General features: G+C 49.7%; 4 protein-coding genes across 10 annotated transcripts; 2 read left to right on the forward strand and 2 right to left on the reverse strand.

Annotated features, from left to right (window-relative positions):
* Positions 1-429: 429 nt before the first annotated feature.
* On the reverse strand, positions 430-15679 carry LOC136552368 (subtilisin-like protease SBT3.18). 7 transcript variants are annotated; one of them, XM_066543954.1, is made up of 11 exons: positions 15533-15679; positions 15350-15435; positions 6667-6680; positions 5638-5709; positions 4418-4509; positions 3691-4050; positions 2645-3315; positions 2470-2537; positions 1951-2390; positions 1610-1823; positions 430-1490 (listed from the first exon to the last, which is right to left on the reverse strand). In XM_066543954.1, exons 6-11 carry the CDS (start codon positions 4043-4045, stop codon positions 494-496), a joined length of 2745 nt encoding a protein of 914 aa, XP_066400051.1. In that variant the 5' UTR covers positions 4046-4050; positions 4418-4509; positions 5638-5709; positions 6667-6680; positions 15350-15435; positions 15533-15679; the 3' UTR covers positions 430-493. The 7 variants fall into 7 exon arrangements, with proteins under 7 accessions (XP_066400051.1, XP_066400022.1, XP_066400035.1 ...); XM_066543925.1 differs by having other exon boundaries at positions 6667-7546; XM_066543938.1 differs by lacking the exon at positions 6667-6680.
* LOC136468850 (uncharacterized) lies at positions 9325-10143 on the forward strand. The gene is made up of 2 exons (XM_066467267.1): positions 9325-9892; positions 10109-10143. Exons 1-2 carry the CDS (start codon positions 9325-9327, stop codon positions 10141-10143), a joined length of 603 nt encoding a protein of 200 aa, XP_066323364.1.
* Positions 10181-11525, reverse strand: LOC136468858 (tapetal oleosin GRP-16-like). The gene is made up of 2 exons (XM_066467274.1): positions 11137-11525; positions 10181-10388 (listed from the first exon to the last, which is right to left on the reverse strand). Exons 1-2 carry the CDS (start codon positions 11523-11525, stop codon positions 10181-10183), a joined length of 597 nt encoding a protein of 198 aa, XP_066323371.1.
* A 207-nt stretch (positions 15680-15886) lies between the features above and the next one.
* LOC136552407 (probable serine/threonine-protein kinase PBL16) lies at positions 15887-19161 on the forward strand. The gene is made up of 7 exons (XM_066543969.1): positions 15887-16111; positions 16250-16354; positions 16815-17131; positions 17240-17375; positions 17708-17844; positions 18018-18141; positions 18402-19161. Exons 2-7 carry the CDS (start codon positions 16288-16290, stop codon positions 18752-18754), a joined length of 1134 nt encoding a protein of 377 aa, XP_066400066.1. The 5' UTR covers positions 15887-16111; positions 16250-16287; the 3' UTR covers positions 18755-19161.
* The last annotated feature ends 7224 nt before the right edge of the window (positions 19162-26385 follow it).

A 26385-nucleotide genomic window follows, 5' to 3' on the forward strand; every position in this document is an offset into this window, starting at 1 on the left:
CTTGGCACTGTGACCTATGGCACCGAGACGTGTTACCTCGGCGTCATAGGTCACGACGTCGAGAAAAATGGTCTAAAGTCTGGTTTACGTCGTTCAGATGGGTAAATGAATATTTTTTTTTAAAAAAGGGTTAAGGTCTTGTTTAGATTCAGCAAGTAAAGTTTTGGGGTGTCACATCGGATGTTACATGAGGGATCGCATGTGGTATTCGGATACTAATAAAAAAAATTACAGAATACGTCAGTAAACCACGAGACGAATTCATTAAGCTTAATTAATCCAATATTAGCACATGTATTACTGTAGCACTTTATTACCAAATTATAAACTAATTAGGTTTAAAAGATTCATCTCGCAAATTAGTCGCAAACTGTGCAATTAGTTATTTTTTTAATCTATATTTAATACTTCGCGCCTGTGTCTAAACATTCGATGTGACATGACGTAAAGTTTTGACTGGGCTCAAACCTCAAGGTGAATCATCAAACTACTGTCATACAATAATCCGGGCATGATGGCTCTGACTGGGCTCCTGCACACGCTGCACAAGTATCGGTCCACTGACAGCGACGCCATGGAATTCCGTGGCAGTAGTTCTGCCTTGACCAATGCCACGCTCACACACACTACTACCAGGAGTACACAACCATCTTTTCATCAAAAGACAAAAATACCAATACACAATACGAGAGGATCCCAAGAAATGGACGCGAAAAGTCTCGGTACGAAGCGTAGTCCACACAGCAAACCCGCGCGCGAAATATCTGAAATCTGGCAGTGACAGGCTCAGACCATGAGCCGCCTGCCAAGAACCGGAGGCAGCTAGGGAGGCTAGGCGGTGGCCTGGGAACCGTCGGCGCCGTGCACGTCGCCCGTGGCGTTGGCGGCCCGGACCCGGACGCCGTCGTCCGGCAGGTTGGTCACCCTGACGACGAGCGGCGTACGGACGCGGTGGAAGCCGTCGGACCACACCACCTCGCCGAAGTCGAATCGGCCGCGGGACAGCTTCGCGGGGGTGACGGTCAGGTAGTAGGAGGCCTGTTCGCCGCCGCCGTGGCGAGAGGAGAAGGCCAGCTCCCGCGGCCACACCTCGGCGCGCGCGCCCTGCGGGCTGGCCACGGAGACGCGGTACACGGCGTCCCGGTTCGCGCCCACGTTGGTCACCGTCCGCTTCACCGTCACCGTGCCGCCCAGGTCCGGTAGCACGATGGCCGGGTAGTTGAGGTCCGCGTGGGCCGCCGCCGCCGCGCCGCCGGAAGGGCAGCTCGTGTCGAGCGCCGGGCAAGGGAGCACCATGTTCCGGATCGCGGACTCCGTGTAGCCCAGGCTGCAGAGGAACAGCACGTGGTCGCGCGCGCCCGCGTCGTAGACCAGCCCGGGGTCCAGCGCGCGCAGCGGGTCCACGTGCCCCGCGCCCACGTCGAAGGCGTCCGCCGCCTTCACCGTCCCGCCGGCCTGCATCACGTCCGACGTGTCGTCGTACATGTACGCTGCAAAGACGGCATTACAAAGACGGGAAATTCCTGATCGATGCAAAGCTTACTTTCCGTAATTACTACTTACAGTTATTAGTGCTAGCTAGGACACCGGCCTGTAGAAACTACTGTACCTGTGGTCATGAGGGCGGACTTGACGGCCGCCGGCGACCAGGTCGGGTGCACGGACTTGATGACCGCGGCGATGCCGGAGACGTGCGGGCACGACATGGACGTGCCGGAGTCGAAGTTCCACTCCGTCGAGCGCTTGTCCAGGGGGATTACCGTCGGCGACGACTTGGGCGGCCATGCCGCCAGTATGTTCACTCCGGGGGCGGTCACGTCGGGCTACCATGATCAGGACGCACCACACCAGCGTAAGAATCCTCACGACTAACCTACCTGCAATGGGCTGAGCCCACTGCGGGCCACATTTGCTCAGGTACGGTGCTGTTCATTTGCGGGTAACGGGTACCTTGAGGATCTTTGGAGAGACGGAGCTCGGCCCTCTGGAAGAGAAGTACGCCACGGCGGGCGCCGGCGTTTCGCCGACGACCGTCTTGCTCGGAGATATGTGCACCGTCGGATTGCTGCGACCGCAGGGGTTGTGCTCGGTTAGAAAGCGGGTTTGCTTGGTCCATGATTGAGTTGATGAGTTCTTCACCCACGCACCTGGAGTCGCGGATGTAGTAGAGGATCTGAGTGCCCTGGTACAGGTCCACGTGGACCGTCGGCCAGAAGCTGTCTTGGCTCGATTTCCGGCTTAGGGTGTCGGCGAAGATCACGCCGGCGCCGTTCCCGGCATACACCGCCAGCGCCGCGCCGTCGCTGGACACCGTTCCCATCGTGGCGAAGCACAGCACGATCTTCCCTGATGCCGCTGTGCGGTTGATCAGCTGATCGAATGTGCACGTCCTTCGTCCACAAAATGCAGAAAAAAAGATGGTGAGATGGGAGCAGGCTATCAGAGAGTGTGAGAGAGATCACAGATTACCCATCGGCGAAGACGCTGCTGCTATCTACCAGATCATTCTTCATGGCTTTCACAATGAAGCTCTCCCCCTGCGCAACCATGTAGGCAAAGCACGCTATATGATCAATCCATCATGCACATGAAATTACGGATTACGCCGCACGAGTACGTACGTAGGAGCAGAAAGAAACCCCACCACGATGGAGGCGTTGTTCCCGAGCGTGATCACCGTCGGGAACCTCCTGTCGATGGTGCTGGCGGCGACGGTGAGCCCCCACGGTGACACGTTCTGCACCATGGAGGCGTCCGGCCCGTCGTTCCCGGCCGAGAACACCGACACGACGCCGCGCTGCATCGCGTGGAACGCCCCGATCTCGGTGCTCGTCGACAGCAGCGGCATGAGCGGCGGCGGCGACCCCAGGGACGCAGACACCACGTGCACGCCGTCGCACAGTGCCTCGTCGAACGCGGCCAGGATGTCGGCGTCGCTGCACCGGCCCGTCAGGTCCTTGTACCAGCACACCTTGTACACCGCGAGCCGCGCCCTGGGCGCGCCCCCGCGGGCGGCGCCGTGGCCGAGGCCGAAGTAGCTGGCGTTGGGCGCCACGCTCCCCACGGCCGTGGACGCCGTGTGCGTGCCGTGCCCGACGCGGTCGCGCGGCGACCGGTACTCCGACCCGTCGCTGGTGTTCAGCGGGCCCAGCTCGCTCTCGAAGCCTTTCAGGTAGTAGCGCGCGCCGATGAGCTTGCGGTTGCACGCGGTGGCTGGATCGAACTCGTCGCCTTTCACGCACGTGCCCTTCCATGACGACGGGATGGGGCCGTAGTGGGGGTCATCCCTGAAGCTCTCGGATTCAGGCCACACTCCTGAGGGCACATGAAAAGCTCAAATGTTTCTCAAAGCATCCAAGTGGAATGTCAAGGACCACACTTTGCAACAACTAACACGAATGAGTGCTACAAAAATATGAATTTCATCTTTGCACCGGTCATGCTGTGCTGGGATCATACTAATCATTCTATCTTTCATGTCAAGGTTGCTCAATTCTATGCAGGTGTGAGAGGGATCGCCACTCAATTATCTAATTTATCTCCAGCAACTTTCTGGATGAATATTTGGAAACCATTTTTTCCAGGTTGTTATCAACAAAGTGCAGGAAAAAAAATGATTTCGTGTTTCTATAGGAAAATAAAACCCTGCAAATGCAGGATTGGCAGCGATGCAGGGGCATGAATAAATACCAGTATCAAGGACGCCGAGGATCACATCATCTCCAAATTTCAAATGCCTTTGCGATGGTTGTTTCATCTGCATGTGCAGGTGGAGGCCCATGAAATCCCAGCTCCTTGTTGTATGGATCTCCAGCATCCGACTCCTGAATACTGATACGACCCCTTGAGTTCCTGCTTTGTGATGATCATGAGCTTTCTTGCAAGTGCACGTCAACAGTGAACTGTGCATTACGAGGTAGATGCATGTATGTTCTGACAAATAACTCCTTACCAGACAATGTGGCAGCCTGTGTTGAATTGAGCAATGCAGCAAAACCAGAGAATCCACAGCTGTAGCTGTACAGAATAGCTTCCCTTGCTTCATCTGGCCTGAAATGTCGAGTGCATAAGTGTCTTTAATAAAAAAAAATACCAATCAGACTACGTGTGTCTAAATTAAATGAGGTGATGATCATAATAGTCTAAAGCAGTAAACAAATGTAACGGTCACGATAAAATTTGCAGAAATAGCTTAACTTGCATTATTCTTTTATATTTTATTGATTGAAGTGTTTGTTTATCCAGCAACACATCGGTATATTGACTGAGGAAAATTATAGATTAGAACTGTTTAACAAAGTATGGAGTTTATGCACAACGTCTATATTAAATCAAATTTACTAGAAGCTCCACATGTATTTTGGTAGTTCCCTTAATTTGTACACCAACTACAGCAGGAGAAAAGAGAAACAATTACTTTGTAAAGACTCTCGACAGAAGTTGCAGATGAGAATGTGTAGTTAGAGAAGGACTGAGGCCATTGTTGTGGCCCAAGTACACAATGTGAACCTGCAAGGCAACAGAAATACAGAATACATAATGTGAACGCATGATTTGATCAAAAGATAAAAAGGACTGAGAACTCTATGAAAAATAGTACTGCATGAGATGCTGGAGTAGTTTGGACGGGATAAATTGCAAAGGAAAGAGAGAAAACAACAAGCAGCAGCAGAAAAACTGCCATTGTCTTTACACGATGGCTTTACTGGAATGGCAGGGGTATATATAGGGAGATAGACAAAGGACATAGCATATCATTCTGTGGGGGCATGTGTTCTTGCCGTGCTGTAGGGTGCTTGCAAGACAAGCTTTGCAAAGCTACAATTGGCTCTGACAGCCCTCCATGGCTGCATCATGCCCACTGCCTTATTCATCTAGTGATCTAGTCCATAGGTCACTGATGCGATGATTAGGCCTATCGAGTTAAGTACAGAGTCTAGCTACTGTACAGTGTGTAAGATAACTAACAGACCTAAGCTGATTCGTAGCGACCTAACCTTCTCACCCTCGTGTTTTAATCATCTGATCTAATGTTTTTGTTTACTTCCTACACAAAAGAGGCAAGATCCAGCTAGAGTCTATAGTCAAGTCTGAATGTTGTAGCTTTTGAATTTCTCTAAAGGCTAACCTCAAGCTTTTAGTTTAACTAACTAAAAGGCTAAGCTCCAAGGCTAAAGGTCCAGACTTCCAAAGAATCAAAGGTATGGGCAAGTGTTGAGTTATGAAGATAACATATATGCTCATATCATTATACCTTCAGGAATCAGGATCCAATTTAGCGACAAGACAAACATTACACCTAACATACAGGTTATAGCAAACTGCAGTGACTATACTTCTGTAAAACAAAAACAAAAAAAAGGGCGTACCCAGTGTAGAGAGCTCCCGCTCTGTGCGGGGTCTGGGGAAGGGTGTCAGTGGCAAGCCTTACCCTCGCCTGTGCAATGCAAGGAGACCGCGACTCGAACCCGGGACCTTCCGGTCACAGGCAGTAAGACTCTACCGCTTGCACCAAAAACAAAAAAGAAAAAAAAACACAGTGACTACTCAGCAGTGTTCCATGAAATTAAGGGCTTTTCTTGTCTCTTGCCAGTCATGTTTAAGCAACAGTAGGATTCAAAAAAAGTGAAAGCTTACGTGGTAAAACAGGAAAGTTTATTGTACATGTTGCTGCTGGTAACCATCAGACTCCGTGCAAGCATTATGCATCTGCTGAATCAAAAGCAAGAAATCTCAGAAATAATGAACACCCGTGGCTTACAGGAACCACTAATACTTAGTCAGCATGGACCGTGTTTCTTTAATTATGGTTTGATCCTTCACGCGGCCTAATTTGTAGTCATTCAACCTTAATATCAGCTTATATATTTCAGCAGCTTGTAACCTGCCTGACTTATAAAAAAAAGGTTGAGTGGTGCATCTAGCATGCGCCATACTCAGTAAACCTCCCATCCAGGGTATGTCTTGCATACGGCTTTGTCAGATCTTAAAAAAGAAAGGGGCTATGTCTTGCATACAATCAACAAGAATGCTCATAGAGCAACACTTTTTTCCCATTGTGTGCTGACTTGTAACAATGATTAACATAATATTTAAGGGGCATAAGTGAGCTGAAACAGATCCTTATACACGTCATTACGGTTCACAAGAATATGAAACTCAGAATTACAAAAGAGATGGAAGCAAAAAAAGGAAACCTGAGTTTACTATGTATCAATAAAACACAGATAAAAACCATATCCGGAGGCAACTATTCAGTGTCATTGCAGGTAAAAAAAAGCATCAAACATGCAGTATGAGTCTTAACAAACACACCCTTGGCGTGAGTTTGGTTCATCATATTTGTTCACTTCACCAAAAAGATCTACCAGCATGCTTCACCGACCGTCAATCTTTTCATCTTTTAGATGCATTATTACATGAATTTTGCATCATTCGATGCAACATAGGAAAAAAGAATGGTTCCCACATGTGTTTGGTTATCCATGTTGACATGTTCAATGGCTGCATCATATCCATACATGTCAATTATGGTCAATCCAACTGAAGGAATACCTGTGCACCCTCCAAGGCTCCATATACAAAATGTTCTTTTGGCTTCACGGGAGGCACAGAACAATAACAAAGCAGATACATCTGAGGATGGATTGATAATGGCAAATGTACCTTTTGTGGAGTTCCTGAAGACCAAACAGACAATTATACCGCCTTATATGCCCCCACAAGGATTTGCATGGCATGGTGTTACGCAAGTTTCCGTTCATGGTTGCATGAATACCAAACAGGCAACAACACCTCCTTATCTGCTGCAAAAGGATTCCCAGTACACAAAATTTTCCTTTTATGACAGCATGAACTCCTTAGTTCTTTTAAACTGTCTTTTGGAACCCATCATGAAGCAGAGCATTGTTGCCAAAATAAGGCACCCGTTGGATGATATTGCAGTATGTATTTTGTCTACTGCAAAATATAGAGATGGAGCACCGTTCTGCTTGTGTATGTGTTTTCACACATAATCAGGATGATAGCATGATCCTTGGTAGCATTTGGTTTCCCTGAACATGCTAGATTTATCTATCCAAAAGCCTTCTGAAACAGACTTGTCAAAGTTCTACACATGATATCATAATGGATAAACACAAAGGGGAATATAATTTGGAGTTTTCCTGAAAATGTTTTGAGTTTTGACTATGATATAAGAAAAATACAGAACTTTGGTTAATGATAAACATATGACTGTCACAAGTTTTGTAAACCATTAGACCGAAATGTTCAAGATAAGCAGACAGTAAGATTCTATACAACCCTACAGAACCACAGATCAACATAACGGTTTTTCAAGTCGATGGACATTGTGTATTTCAGAAAGTAAACTCTCCTGAATTCGATATTTCAGATGAAAGCCTACAAAATATTACCTTTTGAGGAAAGGGGGAAAACTCAACTGAACATGTTTTGGCGCTTGACCATGCACATATTTTCTTTGAGAATAAACAAGAGAGTCGCACGTGTTTCTTTGAGAATAAACATGTTTTGGCACTTGACCCTGAACATGGAAGAAAATAAGTATTTACAGATCCAATCAGAAAAAATCTCGCCAACCCTTCTTTCTTGGTCTCAACGAAATAGTTTATGTTCAGGCAGGCTCCTTGCCCCAGCTGGTCCCTAAAAAATAAAATAAGCAACCAACAGAAACTAGAGAGAGAGGTGCTATTATCAGACCAACCCAGAAGCTAACCAACAGAGACTACAAACTACACTGCAATCAACCCCTTAAATCTTGCTGCTATAATTTGTATTAACCAACAGATCTGTAAGTCATGATCTGTTAAGCTGGCTTCAGAGGGCTAGAGATTGTTGTTTATGAGTCAAACTTTTAACGTCTTGTAACCACTTTAAGCTAAACTCTTATAACTACTGTGCTGATGCCATGCAACGGGCATGGGGTGATGCCCTTGAATCATAAAAAAAAAATCAGCAGAACACCAAACTTGAAAACTAAGAGTGTGCCCGGAGCTTACAGGGTAGAAATCTGTTAGAATTATTTGCTCCTTTACTGTAATCTCCTAGCTATCTGTGCAGGCGCCAGCTATACTGGCCCTTTCACACTGCTGGCCCCTTGGGTCATCCCCTCTCTCTCCTATATAAGTGTAATCCCTTCTGTAATCCATCATCAAGGAATATACAAAGCCTAATGGCCTTTGTCTAATATGGTATCAGTCTAATCGTATCCCCTGCTTCCGCTACTCTCTGCCGCCGCCCAGCCCCGACCCGCGCACGCGCCTCTCCGGCCGCCGCGCTCTGGCTGCTGCGCCCGCCCCAACGGCCGCCGCGTGCCCTCCTCCGGCCGCCGCGCGTACCCCGCCAGTTCCCGTACCCATGGCTGCTCTTTCCTCCAGCGGCGATTCCGGCTCCGGCGCCTCGGCTGCCGCCGCCGCGACCAAGCTCCGCGACGAGGCGCTCGCCGCCGCCAAGGCTCTGGAAGTTGAGGCCGCCTCCCTGCGCGACTCCAACCAGGCGCGCAGCGCCCAACTCAAGGAGGAGGCGGACCTCCTCAAGTCCGCCGCCGCCGCCCAGGAGCGGGTCCGCGCTGCCGCCGCCGCTCTCGACTTGGAGCGCGAGCAGGCTGACCTGCTGGAACAGCAGGCCGCGGCCCTCCGCGCGCGGCTCCACCCCGAGCATCACCGCGACGACGACTCGGAGGGCGACGCCGACTCCATCGCCACGGAGACTGTGGCTGTCGCCCATCTTCATAGCCAGGCGGCCGCTGTGCAGAACATCAAGAACCTCATTCCTATTGTTCTTGATCTGCAAGCCTCAAACTACTCCAAATGGCGCGGTTTCATCCTGCTCATCCTCGGCCGGTTTGCCCTGAAGGACCACGTCCTCAGCGACGCCATCCACCTCCACGATGCGGCATGGTCCCGCATGGACTGTGTTGTCGTCTCATGGATCTTCAACACCATCGCCCCTGACCTCCTCGACGTCGTCCACGAGCGTGACGGCATCACTGCTCGGGCGGCGTGGCTCGGCCTCGAGCAGCAATTCTTCAACAACCGTGAATCACGCGCCATGCTCCTCGACGCCGAGTTCCGCACTCTCTGCCAGGGTGCTCTATCTGTGGATGAATACTGTCGCAAGATGAAGCACATGGCGGACGCGCTCGCCGACCTTGGCGAACCCGTCCTGGACCGGACCCTGGTGTTGAATGTGCTGCGCGGCCTCAACGAACGCTTCCAGTTCATGTCGTAGCTCGTCACGCGGCAGAAGCCCTTCCCATCCTTCGCCGACGTCCGTGCTGACCTGAGGCTGGCCGAACTCAACATGGCGTCACCTTCAGCTCCGCCCTCGGCCCTCGTCACCGCGCCGTCCAGCAAGCCGCCTGCTCCGTCCCCTGCTCCTCAGTGCCCTCCACAGCCTGCTGGGGGACAGCAGCTCGGCCACACCCCTTCTCCTTCACGCCATCCTCAGGCTGCTGGGGGCCAGCAGTCCGACAACGGCAATAACCGCGGACGACGTCGCCGCGGTGGACGCGGCCACGGCGGCGCCCAAGCCGGCACTCAAGCCGGCCCACCAAATGGCCAACAGTGGCCATCCTTCTTCAACCCATGGACCGGGTCCATCCAGATGTGGCCCAGGTCCAACCCAGGCGGCTCTCGCGGTCCACCGCCACAGCAAGCTCTCATGGCCGGGGTGCCCCCGGGTTACTTCGCTCCTTCGCCGGTCCCCGGGGCATACTACCAGGCGCCCCAGCAGGCGCCCACCTCGCCGTCGCCCTGGACTACTGAGGGTCTCGCCAACGCTTTCAGCACCGTCACCCTCACTCCGCCGTCAAGCACCTCGGATTGGGTCTTCGACTCGGGTGCTTCCTCTCACATAGCCGGCACTCCTGGTATGGTCACCATGTCACCAACCTCCTTCAATTGTTGTGGGAAATGGCGCCACTCTTCCGGTTGTTGGCACCGGCTACTCAACCCTCCCTGGCCCATTTCGCCTCAACAATGTTCTCATTGCCCCTGACATTATTAGAAATCTCTTGTCAATTCGGAAATTCACCACTGATAATCTTGTTTCTGTCGAGTTTGACCCTCTTGGTGTTTCTGTGAAGGATCTTCGTACCAGGAACCTCCTCGTTCACTGTGACAGCTCGGGACCCCTTTACACCTTGCAGCTCCCGACATCACCACCCGGTTCCTGCGCTCTCGTGGCCACTCCCTCCTCCACTACTTGGCATTATCGGCTCGGTCATCCCGGGAAGGCTACTCTTCAGACTCTTGCCAAGTCGTCCTCCATCATTTGCAGCAAGCCCGACGATGACACTCTCTGCCATGCTTGCCAGCTTGGGCGTCATGTCCGCTTGCCTTTTAACAATTCCTTGTCTCGTGCAACTAAAAATTTCGACTTGATACATTGTGATTTGTGGACTTCCCCAATCATCAGTGTATCCGGTTTCAAATATTATCTAGTCATTATTGATGATTGCTCGCATTTTGTTTGGACTTTCCCTCTTAAACTAAAGTCTGACACCTTTAATGCTCTCTCCATTTTTTTCGCCTATGTGCTCACTCAGTTTGGTTGCACCATCAAGACCGTGCAGTGTGACAACGGGCGTGAGTTTGACAACTCCGCGTCGCGCGCTTTCTTTTCTGCCAAAGGTGTCACCCTTCGCATGCATGCCCCTACACCTCGCAGCAAAATGGCAAAGCCGAGCGCATGCTTCGCACCGTCAACAACGTCACCCGCACCTTGCTCTTCCAAGCATCCATGCCCCCCTCTTACTGGGCTGATGCCCTTGCCACCGCCACTCTCCTCATCAATCGCCTCCCAACCAAGACCCTGAACATGAGCACTCCCTTCTTTGCCCTCCATGGCACTCTCCCCTCCTACCATGACCTTCGAGCTTTCGGGTGCACCTGCTACCCCAACCTCACCGCCACCACTCCTCACAAGCTCGCTCCACGATCTTCCTTGTGCGTCTTTCTTGGCTATTCTCCTGACCACAAGGGGTATAGGTGCCTTGACCTCGCCACAAACCGCGTCATCATCTCACGCCACGTTGTCTTCGACGAGACAACATTCCCTTTCTCCCTCCGTCGACCTTCGCCACCCACACACGAGCTTGATTTTCTAACTAACGACGATTCGTCGTCAGTTTTACTTCCACCTGCAGGTACACCGTGGGCTGCTGGCCCTCTGCCCGCCCGTGTGCTCTCCCAGCCGGTGCCCACCTTGGGCGCACCGGCCCTCCGACAGCCTCCGCCGGGCTTCGTGCCCCGGCCGCCGGGCTCCTCTCCAGCTCGACCTGTACAGGCGCCCATGGCGCCCTCTGTATAGACGCCCACTTCGCCGACGCCCATGGCGCCCTCGGGACAGGCGCCCACTTCGTCGGCGCCCATGGCGCCCTCTGCAGAGGCGCCCCTGGCGCCCTCTGCTCCGGTGCCCACGGGTCCTTCTGTACAGGCGCCCGTGGTGGCACCCCCTGTACAACTACCTCCGGCGTCCTCCTTCAACAAACCACCGGTCATTCATGTCTACACCCGGCGTCCACCCGCCCCCAGCTCGCCACCTGCGTCCCCTGTTGGACCACCTCCTTGACGCTCCAACATGATTCCTTCACCGCCGCGCTTCGTCAAGGGTGACCCTCCTCTTCCAACAGGAGCTGTCCCCATCCCGCCAGTCGCCAACACTCATGGCATGGCGACCCGCGGGAAGTCCGGTTACCGACAGCCGCGCCTCGCGCTGCACACTGAGGCTCTGTCACCTCTACCACGCTCCTGTCGTGACGCCCTCGCCGACCCACACTGGCGTCGGGCCATGGAAGAGGAGTATGCTGCCCTACAGGACAACAACACTTGGGATCTCGTTCCCCGTCCTGCCAAGGCAAATGTGGTCACCGGCAAATGGATCTTCAAGCATAAGTTTCATGCCGATGGTTCCCTGGACAGATACAAGGCTCGCTGGGTGCTTCGCGGGTTCACCCAATGTCCCGGCGTTGATTACGACGAGACATTCAGCCCCGTCGTCAAGCCTGCTACCGTCCGGACTGTCCTCACCTTGGCTCACTCCCGGGATTGGCCGATTCATCAACTTGATGTGAAAAACGCCTTCCTCCACGGGACCCTGTCAGAAACAGTCTACTGCTCACAACCCACTGGTTTTGGTGATCCTGCACTTCTTGGTCATGTATGCAAGCTCAACAGATCCCTCTATGGACTAAAACAGGCTCCACGGGCATGGTACAGCCGGTTTGCCTCCTTCCTGCTTTCTTTGGGTTTCAGTGAAGCAAAGTCCGATACATCCCTCTTCATACTTCGTCGTGGCACCAAGACAGTCTACTTGCTTCTCTATGTCGACGACATCGTCCTCACTGCCTCCTCCGAGCAACTCCTGCATCGCCTGATTGCAGCACTCAAGAACGAGTTTGCCATGAAGGACCTTGGCCCCCTTCATCATTTCCTCGGTGTGGCAGTTCACGCCACAAGGATCACCTCACTCTGTCACAGCGTCAGTACATCCTGGACATTCTTGCTCGCCATGGGATGAGCGACTGCAAGCCTTGCTCCACTCCTGTCGACACCTGTGCCAAAGTTCCTGCAGATGCCGGTCTTCCTGTTGCTGATCCCACTGCCTACCGCAGCCTTGCAGGTGCACTTCAGTACCTGACATTTACTCGACCCGACATTGCGTATGCTGTCCAGCAAATCTGCCTTCACATGCATGATCCCCGGGAAGTTCACCTTGTGGCTGCCAAGCGGATCCTTCGGTACCTTCAGGGCACCCTCAGCTTCGGTCTGATTATTCCTCGGTCTACTCCAACGCAACTTGTTGTGTATACTGATGCGGATTGGGCCGGCTGCCCTGACACTCGACGCTCCACCTCCGGCTATGCGGTCTTCCTCGGGGGCAGTCTCATCTCTTGGTCCTCCAAGCGGCAGCCCACTGTCTCTCGGTCGAGTGCCGAGGCTGAGTATCGGGTTGTTGCCAACGGCGTTGCCGAAGCATCCTGGCTGCAGCAACTTCTACAGGAGCTGCACCACCCTTTACAGACTGCCTCCCTCGTCTACTGCGACAACGTCAGCGCCGTCTACCTCTCCTCCAACCCCATTCAGCATCAGCGCACCAAGCACGTGGAAATCGACCTCCACTTCGTCCGAGAACGCGTTGCTATTGGTGTTGTTCGTGTGCTTCACGTTCCCACCACCTCACAGTTCGCAGATGTCTTCACCAAAGGGCTTCCGTCTTCTGTGTTCATGGACTTTCGCTCCAATCTGAACGTTCGCTCCACCGACGTTCCGACTGCGGGGGGGTGTTAGAATTATTTGCTCCTTTACTGTAATCTCCTAGCTATCTGTGCAGGCGCCAGCTATACTGGCCCTTTCACACTGCTGGCCCCTTGGGCCATCCCCTCTCTCTCCTATATAAGTGTAATCCCTTTTGTAATCCATCATCAAGGAATATACAAAGCCTAATGGCCTTTGTCTAATAAAATCATTCACTGAAAATTGGATTCCATGTCAGTAAGTTGTCTAAACATCGACAGAAGGGATGTAGTAGGAGCAAAAAGGAAGAAGAATGCTGATCGAGGTCTGGTTGTGTTTACTTCGAGTGGCAACTGGCAAGTAGGTACAATCTGTTCTGTTTTGTGTGAGCAAGGGTGTTGTATGGGTTCTAACCTCTTCTCTTTTCTTCTCAATATAATGATGATACACAACTCTCCTGCGTGTTCAAGAGAAAAAAGGAAGAAAAAATGATAAAGGCATGACCTAGGCTGTAGGTTATAATCAGGATTCAGGACAACAAAAGGGAATACAGTACCATCAGAGCTCATACTAAACAACTAGAGCTAAATGAATAGGATTTTAATTCCCAAATGACAAGTTTCACAAACACTACTTGTGCAAGCTGCCTTGTAGGAGAATCTAGACAATGATTTTTTCTAGTGCGGCCAACAAATGAAGTTACCTTTAGGGCTTTCTAGGATCAGACAACTAAAGGAAACCCAAGTGGAGCCTGTTTCTTTGACTTGGTACTATCAAAATGCAGGAGTAAAAAGAATGTGGCTTGTAAAGGCCTGTAGCTTTTAAGCATAGGAAAATAAAACCCAAAGTGTGCTGTTTTGATAAAATGACAAAAATGACCTACTACAGGCAAGATTCTAACCCATCAAAACATCGCCAAGTGTCATGAAATGGTATAGTCAATCTACTCAAATAGCTTCTTTTAGCACCAATCACGGACAAAATCTGTCGGCACCCTCAGGGTTCATGCAGCCATACAAAATCCAAATACAGGCTGAGTTTATATGTCAGACAGTCAGAGCTACTGATGCCGACATAGTTAGGAAAAACATCAAATGGACAGCATGATAGATTTTACTAGCCGGATCTCACACACACAGTCCCATCACCGAGAATTTAAGTCCCCCCTTTTTAGGCCATGGTGAACCCAAAACTGAGCGGCCTAACGGTGTATATGCAAACCTAGCACTAACACCACGAAGTCTCACAAGCAATCAACCGAACGTGTGGTGATCGCACAAGGTTATCCCCAAGCATATTGTGCACACCAGTCGACACGCTCATTTCTTTGCCAATATTACAGTTTGACAGGGAATGCAATGAGAAATTATTTATGTTCATGGAAACAAGTAGTTCACGCTATGCTGCTGAACCTCCAGGGGACATAAACGCCAGCCACCTCCCCATGAAGATGCAGGATCACTAGCTACTGCTGAAACGGGATGTTTCTGCAACTATATCCCTCACATGTCAAAACAGCATAACTGTTACTGTCTCCAGTGATGGGCCCTTTGTGTTATAATTTGTTGCCCAGACGAAGCGCCATCCTAAACAATCCAAAGCCGTGCACCTTTATTGACCTTAATTAACGAGATCAACCAAACCTAAGCATGGCAATTGGCTAGGAAAAAGATAGTGATGTTGACGCGCCCAGCTTAGACATAGGGGAAACATTTCAGACCAAATGCGGTGGGAAGGAACAGATGTAATGGTTGGTGGTGCCTGGTGGGTGCTGAACTTGGAAGACTGGCAACGGTCCAGGTCTCGCCCTCACTCCCAAGCCCACCCAAGCCAAAAGAGCGGCCAAGAAGCAACGCCGAGTGAGTCGCCCAAGCCAATTCCCACTGCAACACAACTCTGCGAGGATTGCAACATTTCCCCTGGAGAAAATTCGTAGGAGGAAACTGGCTGCGTGATCCAGACATCCACTTGCCCAGCAGTAAAGGTTGTCATCATCACAGGGGAAAGAAAGCAAATTCCACGAGAAGATTAGAAAATTCCTTGGAGCAAGGAAATGGGGGAGATATAATTAGTGCAGTGATTAGTCTCACCTGTGGCTACAGTTATTGGTTAGTGGGGGTGAGATGGGCACCACCACCACCGCCGTTCCACCAAGAAACCCCATCATTTCATATCCCTGAAAGATCAAGCAGATGGCGCTAGATGAGTGCATTCCTTGCAAGTCCCAACCACAGCCCAGAAAGCAAATCGGAAAGGAGTGAGGGCAAAGCAACCAAGGTCAAGGGCCTCAGCCCTCCTCAGGGCCAAGACAGTGGAATCTAGGATGATTGCAGGGGAGCCGTGAGAGACAGAGATAGCCACAACGGCAATCCCCATTGCCCCACTCAAACTCGAGTGCACCCTCGTCTTGGTGCTCTGGGGCCTTTACGTGATGTCTGGTCGCTGCATTTCCCATCCCCTTTTTCTTCTCCTCCACAAGCCAACCCCCAGAAATGCATAGAGGAAAATATAAATAAATGCAGAAAAAGAAAAATCTTCCATACGCTTCTTAAATGCAATATTTATGCCATCCATATAAGGATTGCATATAGAGGAAACGGACTACCACTACCAGCACTCAGCTGTTCCGTTTCTTTTCCACCTTGGCGTTTTGTTTCCATTCAATAGAGAAAGGGATGTTTCGTTTGAGGCTTTCCTTTGTGCTTGTGCCTTCTCTGTAGCTTTCAGGAGAATAAAAATTTGGACCTTCTCTCGCACCAGCGTTCTTCCTCCTTCCTTGGTTTCATGCTGACAACTAGGGCTGATCTTCAGGAGGGCCTGTTCTTGGTTTGGTTCCTGAGAGCGATTCATAGGTCTGGGATTATATATTGGTGTCATTCTTGTTTTTTTGGTGCTCATCCGTTGCTAAATAAGCAAACCATCAACCCATCAGCTTTACTACAAGCACTCTTTTGCCTCCTTTTCTGTTCTTGGTGTTCTTGGTGAGACAGAGTACCAGACAGAGTTTCTTCTTTAGGATCCGTGCACTATGGGTAATTGCTGGTTTAAGGGGAATCCATACTTTAACAGGGTTTCTTCCAATGCAACCAAATCAGGTACCACTATTATATCTTTGGTTTGATCTCTGTGATTATGTAACTTCAACTGTAATATGCAGAAGTTTCAGATATTTATTTGATCCCCTCAATTTAGGCATTAATAAAACTGCTGCTTTTTTTTTTGAGAGAGAGAGAGAGAGAGAGAGAGAGAGAGAGAATGTTCTCTCATCTTGATAGATGTTCCCTGCTCTTGTTTAATCCAATTACAGCTATTTCAGTACTGAATATTTTCTTCGCAAAAAATCAGTCCTAATGTTTAATCTGATCCAATCCCATGATTCTTTTTTTCTAACCTTGACAGTTGATTTTATGGCTATTCCATGTAATGTTCAGATACTTTTGTTCTGCCATATGAAATTCTTGTTCATATTTTGGTAACTGATTTTACAAAGTTTCTGAATAATCTGCATCCTGTATTTCAGTCCCCATATTTGACTTGCCTATTTGTTTTCTGCAGAATCTCCCAAAATTCAGAGCCCATCGGAGAGAACTGAAAAGGAGGACTGCCAGCTACCATCCAACCCGAAAGAAGTGGAGGCGCTGAGAAAGGATACAGCCCGCAATCCTTTGATAGCATTCACATTTGAGGAGCTCAAGAGAATTACCAAAAATTTCAGGCAAGATTCATTACTAGGGGGTGGTGGATTTGGCAGAGTCTACAAAGGTTTCATCACCAAGGATCTCCGCGAAGGGTTAGAGATAGAAGAGCCCCTGAGGGTTGCTGTTAAGGTCCATGATGGTGACAATAGCTTCCAGGGCCATAGGGAGTGGCTGGTGATTAACCTACTATTTCTGAATATATAATGATAAAAGCATTTATTTCAGTTTTGGCATGCTTTGCTTTGCTGTTTTCAGATATGAAGTTTTTGTCCGTGTTTGCAGGCTGAGGTTATATTTCTTGGACAGCTCTCTCACCCAAATTTAGTGAAGTTGATCGGCTATTGTTGTGAAGATGACCACAGGGTTCTTGTTTATGAGTTCATGCCCCTAGGAAGCGTGGAGTCTCATTTGTTTTCAAGTAATTCTTATCCTATTTTTGACAGATTGTTATTCGGTTTTCTAAAGTTTCTTGTCACCTTGTCATAACACTGACTATGTTATATCCAGACATGGCATTCGTGCAAATTCTCATACTCATAAATGGAAAGAATTAGCTGAAAACAAGCATAAACCTGTCCTTCACTCCTATCCTGAACTAGCATTATTTAACTGCATCTCAGCACTGCATCGAGTGGCAGCATTATCAATTTCTGCATGACCTATGTGGTCAGTTATGCATTATTATTTGTTCATTTCAGATTAAGCAATGTATTTTATCATATCATTAAAGTATTTGTATTTATAATGCAGGGGTTATGGTGCCACTTCCATGGTCGACCAGAATGAAAATTGCTCTCGGTGCTGCAAAAGGACTTGCTTTTCTGCATGAAGCTGAGAAGCCAGTCATCTATAGGGACTTTAAGACATCAAACATATTGCTAGATGAGGTAACTTCTTTTTTTATGTTGTTACACTTGAATGCCAGTTGCTGTAAACTAAAATGCAGGAAACAAAGGAAAATACATACGCAGTATGATACTGTCATTCATTTTGTTATGGGCATGGGACACAGTGGTTTCTTGCTTATCAGAATCTTCTTTGATACCCATAAAAACTACAGGAATACAATGCAAAACTATCTGACTTTGGGCTTGCAAAAGATGGACCAGTTGGCGATAAGTCCCATGTTTCAACTCGTATTATGGGTACCTACGGTTATGCTGCACCAGAGTACATTATGACAGGTAATGTGATCCTCAAAGATCACACTGTGTATCTAAGTCAAGAGCAAGCTTAACTACTACGAAATGAGTTTCAAAATAAAAGATATGCTAGGTTCATGCAACTGCTTACTCAGGGCCTTGTGGTCATGACCTGAGACGGAACTTTACATAAGCAAGGGAATTGGCACTGAATCTTTTAGAACTAGCTAGGCATCTGGTTCCAGAAATTTCAGATATCCAGTACTAGACTGAACCAATGTGTTGCTCTTTTTCAACTCCAGGGCATCTAACAGCGATGAGCGATGTCTACAGCTATGGTGTTGTACTACTGGAGCTCCTCACGGGCCGGAAGTCACTGGACAAGTCCCGACCAGTCAGGGAGCAGATGTTGGCAGACTGGGCATTCCCGTTGTTGACACAGAAGAAGAAGGTACTTGGCATAGTAGACCCAAGGCTTGCCGAGGACTACCCAGTAAAGGCGGTGCAGAAGACGGCGATGCTGGCATACCATTGCCTTAGCCGCAACCCAAAGGCTAGGCCGCTGATGCGTGACATCGTAGCAACTTTGGAGCCTCTTCAGCAGCTGGAGGAGACCCCTAGTGACAGTGTGGCGATGACACTTGAAGGCACTTGAAGTGGTCACTTCACAGTTCACGCACAGCTCAGGAAAACACAAGCGCCACGTACTTACTACATGCGTGTGATAATAGTAGCTAGCCAGTGTTCTTGATCTGCAGATGATTTCTTGATTGTTTAATTAATCCATGGAGACAGTAGTTTTGTTGAGCACAAAGTTAGTATATATCTCTAGGCAGGTTTAGGTGTGTATCCAGATCCAGCCCTGGCATGGCGATTTCCGACATTTCGGATGTGGGCAAGTCTGTGCAGTCTGCAATGTTTGTTGACCACAAAGGAAGTTTGCTTACCAGTGTTTGTAACCTAGTAACTAGTATTGTGCAGCTCATGATATATGCATGTTGAGTAATGCAGATATATATGTTCCTGGGAGTCAAACAAAAACAACACGCTTTATTTCCTCTTTGTGATTAAGGAGTTACAGGCTATAGTCGTTATTGGTTTTTGGGCTGTAATTGTATCACCACCATCACGTGATCTTTATCGTCATTTGGTTACTGAACCCCCACCCTCTTATTAGACCTGCCGGCGTTCGCCGAGAAGAGGACCCATCAAGAGCTTCCCCATGTGCAATAGCGGGTCATGATCAAAGCAGGGTCTACCGTTCAATGATGGATTGATGGCAAGACATACGAATATAGGACCGATCCTAGCTGACAGGTTCGGCTTCGGGGCATAGTAATCAGCAATACGATTTTTCACTGGAGCAAAACAACAAACAGGTGCAGGGCGAGGGCGTGCATGATCCAAGTTCCAAGTGACCTCACCTTCAGCTCAACGCTCCGAGCGGACGAGCACTCGTAGTCGTAGCCTCGTCGAGACGTCGCTCGTTGTCGTTGGCGTGCTCCGGCACGTCGAGCTGCGCCGCCTACGCCTTAGAAACACCGGGCACTTGTTCGACGGGCACCTCATCGCGCCGAGCTCTAGCCTCTGGGCCGAGCAGGCAGCGCGCGGGCCTGGCCCTGTCTGCCCTGCCGCCAGCCAGCAGCGGGACTGCGGGAGGCGGGAGGTGGCACTGTCCGAATTTTTTACATTTTAGCTTTTTTTTTTAGTTTCGGAAAGATTTTAGAATATTGACCCTCGGTCCCAGCACCGATGGCGCCGAGATAACACTGTGCTAGCGTCTCTGGCGCCGAGATCTTGGGCTCGACGTTGACGTGGCGCTGATTTGGCAGGCAGCTCGACGCCATAGACGCTGACATCGTAGCTCCAGGCGTCGAGCTCGATGCCGTGGGCACCGGCACCAAGCCTCCTTTCCTCTCCGTCTCTCGCTATGCTGGTACTTTATTGCACATAGTTTTTTCGACAACAGGATGGCTGGACGGCGGGTGGAAGAGTAATGTGCAGAAGTTGGAGCAGTTATCGTGGCTCGTGGGATGGGTATGTACGAACGATTACGTGCCTGCGTGTTTGGATTTTTTTATTGTCTGTACAGGTTGCGTCATGTCAATGCCACTCTACCCACTCCATCCTGCGCGAGCGGTGCTCAACTGCCCACACCACGTGACAAGACTGCCGCTATAGTGGATGGGAGGAGGGAGGGGGACATGTGATGGGACAGGGCGAGACTACGAGACCGCCGCTATAGTGGACACCAGTAGTTGTTGCGTTGTACTTTCTTCGTCTAAAAAAACTTGATAAAGAAAGTCTGATTGCTAGCGAGAGAAAGTTGTTGTTACGTTGTACTTCCTTTGTCCAAAAAACTCTATGATTTAAAAATTGTCCTAAAAAACTTGATATTTTTGCTTAGACAATATATTTGGACAAATCTTAAGTAAGGGATTTATTCCTTAATTAGCATAGTTCACCTTCAATAAATAGGGATATATTGGTATTTTCGTTGAGCACTAATCTATCCTAAAATTATAGAACATCAAGTTTTTTTAGACGGAGGTAGAGTATGTAGTGGTTCTTAGAATTATAGCTAAAAGCTAGGTAGATCTCTAAATCCATGGGTAAGTCACTGTAATAATGATTCCGCCTATATAGAATGATTGAAGTGAATTGAAGGAGACCACTAGCGAGCATACGTATATAATAGCAAACATATTGGCACGTTGCAACGGAACACCTTATCGCTCGATTAACCTAACAACTTATAGCTCAGAGATTTACGTAATGGTTGGATTATCTATTTCAATACGTACATGAGTATGGTTCTAACTTATAAGAGCAAGGTTGTAAGTCTGTGTCACGTATAAGACAGAAAGGGGCGCAAGAGCATTGTAGAAAGGGAAAAATAGATAGACAGAATAATCATCATGTTCGCTTGGCTTATAAGCTGTACTTTTTTAGTCAACGAACAGTATTTTTCTCTCACAACAAATCAGCCAACAGTACTGTTGGTGCAGAAAGTGGCCAACTAGTGAATATTTATAGTTTTGCTGTACGTTGTGATCAGAGGTGGCCTAGCACTCAATGACACAGGATTTATACTGGTTCGGGCAACGTGCCCTACGTCCAGTCGAGGTCGGTCGGTGACTTTATTCCTGAGCCCAGGTGCTCGAAGTTTGCAGTAGGGTTATAAATGAGAGAGAGAAAGATGGGGTGTACAAGAGGTCCGGTTGGCTCCGACCGGAAGGGCCGAGAGTGACAGGAACTTCGCTACGAGCTAGATGTTTGAGCGTGCGCTTGAGGAGTTGTGAGCTATCGATCTAGTGAGTCTGAACTTGAAGAAGTCGACCTCCTTTTGTTGGAGGGAGCGCATCCCCTTTTATAGATGAAGGGGATGGCTTTACAGGTGAGAGGGAGAGAGTACGGATGTTTCTAAGCCTTGTTGCCCACGCTGATGAAGATTGGATAATGGTAGGCGTCCCCAACACTGTTGATGTTGCTGTAGAATGTCAGATGCGCACATGAGGTCGTGCTATCTTTTTCAGGAAGGATGGACGCCGGTACCTGCAAATACTATTTGATGCCTAGTGGCATGTGAGGAGTTGCGCTATGTTCACCCGGTACGGCAAATCCTGGTACCCATACCGCGATCGATGTCTAGAGACACGCGGGGGGCTTACCGTATGGGAGTTTTAGCTGCCCCTACAATACTGTAGGGGGAGATGGTGGCTGCAGAGTACTATTTCATGCAGGGTATGGTCCCTGGTACAGTAGTTTTGACTTGTGAGCCTTGCCTTGCCTTTCTCCGTACGTCTTCTGGTTCCTACCGAACGGGGCTCCCCCGGTCGGATGGCTCCAGTCGGCTCTGAGTGCGCCGGTCGGAGAAGAGCGGTGAGCAGGGTTCCCACGAGCCCCGGTCGCAGGGTTGAAGTCACGGGGTCGAAGTAGGAAGCAGTGTTTTTGGCCAGGCCTTCCGATTGGAGAGACCACTCAGAGATGGTGAAAGGTCCTTGTGTGGTTTTGGTAATTGAGTGACAATCTAGGTGGACTAATTATGTTTATGTGAGATATACAGGTGATTAGTCCACATATATATATGTGTGAGCAACATATGTCATAAAGGTGAAATGGCTTGGAGATGTTGCAAAGCTCACACATGTGATGATGAAGGAGCTCATTGCACATGAGACATGACATTGAATCATGTGATCAAGGTGGAGAAGATCAAGACATGACTTGGCTTGATGGATCGGTTGCAAGCGTAAAGGGCAAGTTGAAGGCTTTAGAGCGATGGACCACGTGGCGGTGAAGCTTGAGCAAGACTTGGTGCCGATGGACGAAGGCAACGGTGAAAAGCAAGTGAAGTCAAGATCAATGAACCAATATGATCACGTGATGATATGAAGTGGATCATATCATTGTTGATCATGTTGGTGCATGTGTTGCATCAACATTGTAGGAGATAGAATGGAATGCGTAAGGCAAAGGTATAACCTAGGGCATTTCATTCTGCCGGTCATAGGTGTGTAGAGAAGTTGATGACCGGGTTTAGAACAGATGGCCATACTATCAAGAGGGGCAAACTTGTTTGCATATCGGTCATCTAGTGCCACTCGAGTGATCTAATTTTGCATCATCGCTAGGATCGAGTGGCGTGGCAAGTTGAGTGGCTAATCCTTTGGAAAATGATTATGAAAATACTAACACACATACACATGATGGTGTACACTTGGTGGTGTTGGCACATTTACAAAGGAGATGGAGTTGGAGTTGATGTGGATCAACTTGGCAATGAAACGGTGGCGAGAAGGGTTAGGAACTCCACTGGTGGAGTGTCCGGTGCGGACAGTCCGACGGTGCCACCGACGCCCTATATAGAAAAGATAGGGTCCCACAGAGTGGACCGGACTCTGGTCACGCAGTGACCAGACGCTGGGTTCCAGCGTCCGGTCAATAGTGGCAGTCAGCGTGCAGGCGTCGGTCATCGACCGGACACTAGCGCTAGAAGTGACCGGACGCTGGCTGTGTGCGTCCGGTCAGGGTGACGTGTGATGACGTAGGCAGAGCAGAGAAGCTGGAAGTGACCGGACTGCCCTTTTGGCCCATTGTGTTTTAGACTCTTAGGCCGTCTCATGAACTACATATTGTTTTCCTAGGCCGAGCCCGGGCATGGAAGTCGGTCCCCGAGGGACTCCAGGTTTATGAACCCAACAGGAGCCCCCGAGCCCCCAGGTGATTTAAGCCAAATCGTCCGGAGGATTTTTTTTGTCTTGCTAGCGGGTGCGCGTGAGCGCACCCGCAGGTGTAGCCCCCGAGCCCATGGGTGGAACCAACTAGGGGTTTTTTTGTGTTGTCAGTGGGAGAGGTTTTGTGTCGTGTTAGTGGGTGCACGTGAGCGCACCCGTGGGTGTGCGTGTTTTTAGTTTTGAGATGAAATTTTGTCAACCAAGGTGATGTTGTGTAGTTGAGGCGATTTTAGGCGCGAAGATCGGATTGAAACAGAACTTACTGATCCCGGCGTCGATGCACGCCGGGGATCGAGTGAGAAAGTTTAGTTTGAGACAGACCCTAGCGTTGGTGCGTGTCGTGGTTTTGAAATGGTTAGTTCCGAAAACGGACGAGATGGAGCCCATGGGTCCTGATGTTGGTGCGGCCTCGGCAGCCGAGGTAGTTAGTTCAGTTAGTTTTTTCATGAGTTTGGAGTTGTGGTCCCTGGCCAGGGTTTCTTGGAGTATAGTCGGAAGTGAAGCCGTTATGCAAGTCTGGAGTCACGGTCCCAGGTCATAACCGGATGTCGTAGATCCTATCGATGCGAGTTCGGGGTTATGGTCCTAGGCCATAGCCGGATGTCGTAGATCCTATCGACGCGAGTTCGGGGTCATGGTCCTAGGGTTTTTGTCGGAAGTGAAGCTGTTACGTGAGTTCGGAGTCACGATCCCCGGATTTTTTTTGTAGCGCAGTCAGAAGTGAAGCTGTTACGCGAGTTCGGAGTCATGGTCCCAAGCCGTAGCCAGATGTCATAGATCCTGTCGACACGAGTTCAGAGTCGTGGTCCCAAGGTTTTTGGCATTTGAGCCCCTGAGCCTTGTTGGGCCTTCGTGTGGGTTGATGTGAGTTGTTTTGCACTACCCCATCTAGTTCCTCACAACCGGAGGGGCTGAGTTTCGTTGCCTGTCCCGATCACTCGGGCTCAAAGACTAGCTCGGTGAGCTCGCTAACGGGTGTGATCGAGCGGAATCTGGGTCCGTCATTCGTGACGGGGTTGGCATAGCCCTCTTGTGGCATTCCACTACTCCTTTACCTACAACCCAGCAGATGCCTAGGTCGTTTTGAAGACTGACCAAGGTGGCCTAATGGCCTCCCCTCGATGGAGATTCTGTGGGCTTGGCGAGAGGTTTAGGATCAAACAAGAAGGGTGAGATGACCCAGTTTGCCAGACCGGGTGAAGGCCGCACGGTGCCCATCTACAGTTTCTCCCCTGGCTCTGTTGTTTGCTCATGTCGAATGAGGCAACCATCGCTTCATGGCGCAACACGGAGTGTTCTAGTGCATTTTGCTGCACGTGCGATGCTTAGTTCCCGAGCCCCCAGGCGGTTCATGCCCTAACCGTCCAGGGGGTTTAGGCGTATGAGATGAATGCGCAAATGGATGTATGAATGATTTGTAAAGAAATAGAGGGGGTTTTGGCAATGTTTACCTTAATGATTAGAGTGACGGGGCTCGGAGAGCCTCAGTCGGAAAAAGTCCAACTGGGACCTTGATGACCTAAGTGACGGGGTTCGGAGAGCTTCAGTTAGAAATGTCCAACCAGGACCCATGCTCGTCGTCTACGATGGAGTCGGCGTGGCCTACATGGGGCACCCCTTCGCTTCCTTACCTGTCATCCGGTGTCTACCCTTACCTGTCATTTGGGTTCCTTTAGGTCTGTCCTGGGGAAGTGGGGAGCCGCTCGCGTGCGGTGGCGCTTTGGTTCCTGTGCCCGTCGTGTGGTAGTGGTTGATCGTGCGGTAGTGGTGGGCCACGGCCAGGCCACGTTCCGTCCGATCAGGAGCCGTTCCATTGAGCGGGGCGCGTCTCATCGGTTCAGGGCACGTCTTATCTACATTAAATGAAAGAAAGAGAAAATCTTGCCCCGTCGTTCTGGCTTCCCAGATCGGCGCATCCCTCTGTAACCGTTGCTCCCTTTTCCTTAAGTAGGAGAGGGGAGAGGGTTTGAAGAAGGGGACATGTGGCGTGCATCGCACGACCGGACGCTGAGGTCCAGCGTCCGGTCGGTCGGACCAGAGCGTTCGGTTGTCCCGACATTTGCCTAGTGAAGGGGTAAGGCTCTATTTGTTCGTGGGGTTATAAATAGAAGCCTTGGTCAGCCTTGAGCCAAGAGTTGAGCACACTAGAGCCTTAGTGGCTTGTGTAGTAGTGCTTGGGAGCCCTCTATCTCACATATACTTAATAGTGATCATTCGATTATGTGAGAGAGCGATTCTAGTGTGATTGCATCATGAGGTTGCATCGAGTGGCACTAGGTGATCGAGTTGCAAGCCGGTGGTGCTTGTTACTCTTGGAGGTTGCCACCTCCTAGACAGCTTGGTGGTGGTCTCCGTCGAAGCCCGCAAGAAGGTTGTGCGGTGCTCCGAAGAAGAGCTTTGTGAGGGGCATTGTGCTCGTCCCGCGGGAGCCACGAAGAGCAACTCTAGTTGAGCGTGTCTTTGAGCTACCCTCACTTTCAGGGTAGGTTCTTGCGGTGCCCGATGTGCGGGCTTAGCGGGTGATGCCAATTAGCCGCCGAACCACCAAGTGAGCGGTCGACACAACGGGGACGTAGCGTGTTGGCAAGCACGTGAACCTCGGGAGAAAAATTATCGTGTCAACCTTGTTCTTCCCGTTGGTTTGCATCCTTGTTACACAAGCTTGTAATTACTTTCATATACATTGTGCTTGTGTAGTTGCTCTTGTAATTAGTTAGCTTGTGTAGCTTACTAGTTACCTTCTTGCTTGTGTAGCATAGAAGTAGCTCCCTTGCGTGGCTAATTAGGTTTATGTAACCTTATTAGTCACTTTGCTTAGTTTGTGTAGCTAAGTATTTGCGCTCTCTAATTTGGCATTGGTTGCCTTGTTATTGAGCATTGCTAGTGAGCTTAATTGGCTTTGTGCTTTTGCTTACTAGCATGTGTAGGAGCTCCCTTGTTGCTTAAAGTACTAGTGGCATAGGTTTGTGTGACCTTGCTCCTAGAATTGGTTAGGTGAGCTCTAGCTAGCCCGACACATTTGTTGCTTAATTAGTATCTTTGGAAGATG

The sequence above is a fragment of the Miscanthus floridulus genome, chromosome 1, assembly GCF_019320115.1.
Source record: "Miscanthus floridulus cultivar M001 chromosome 1, ASM1932011v1, whole genome shotgun sequence".
Lineage (NCBI taxonomy): Eukaryota > Viridiplantae > Streptophyta > Magnoliopsida > Poales > Poaceae > Miscanthus > Miscanthus floridulus.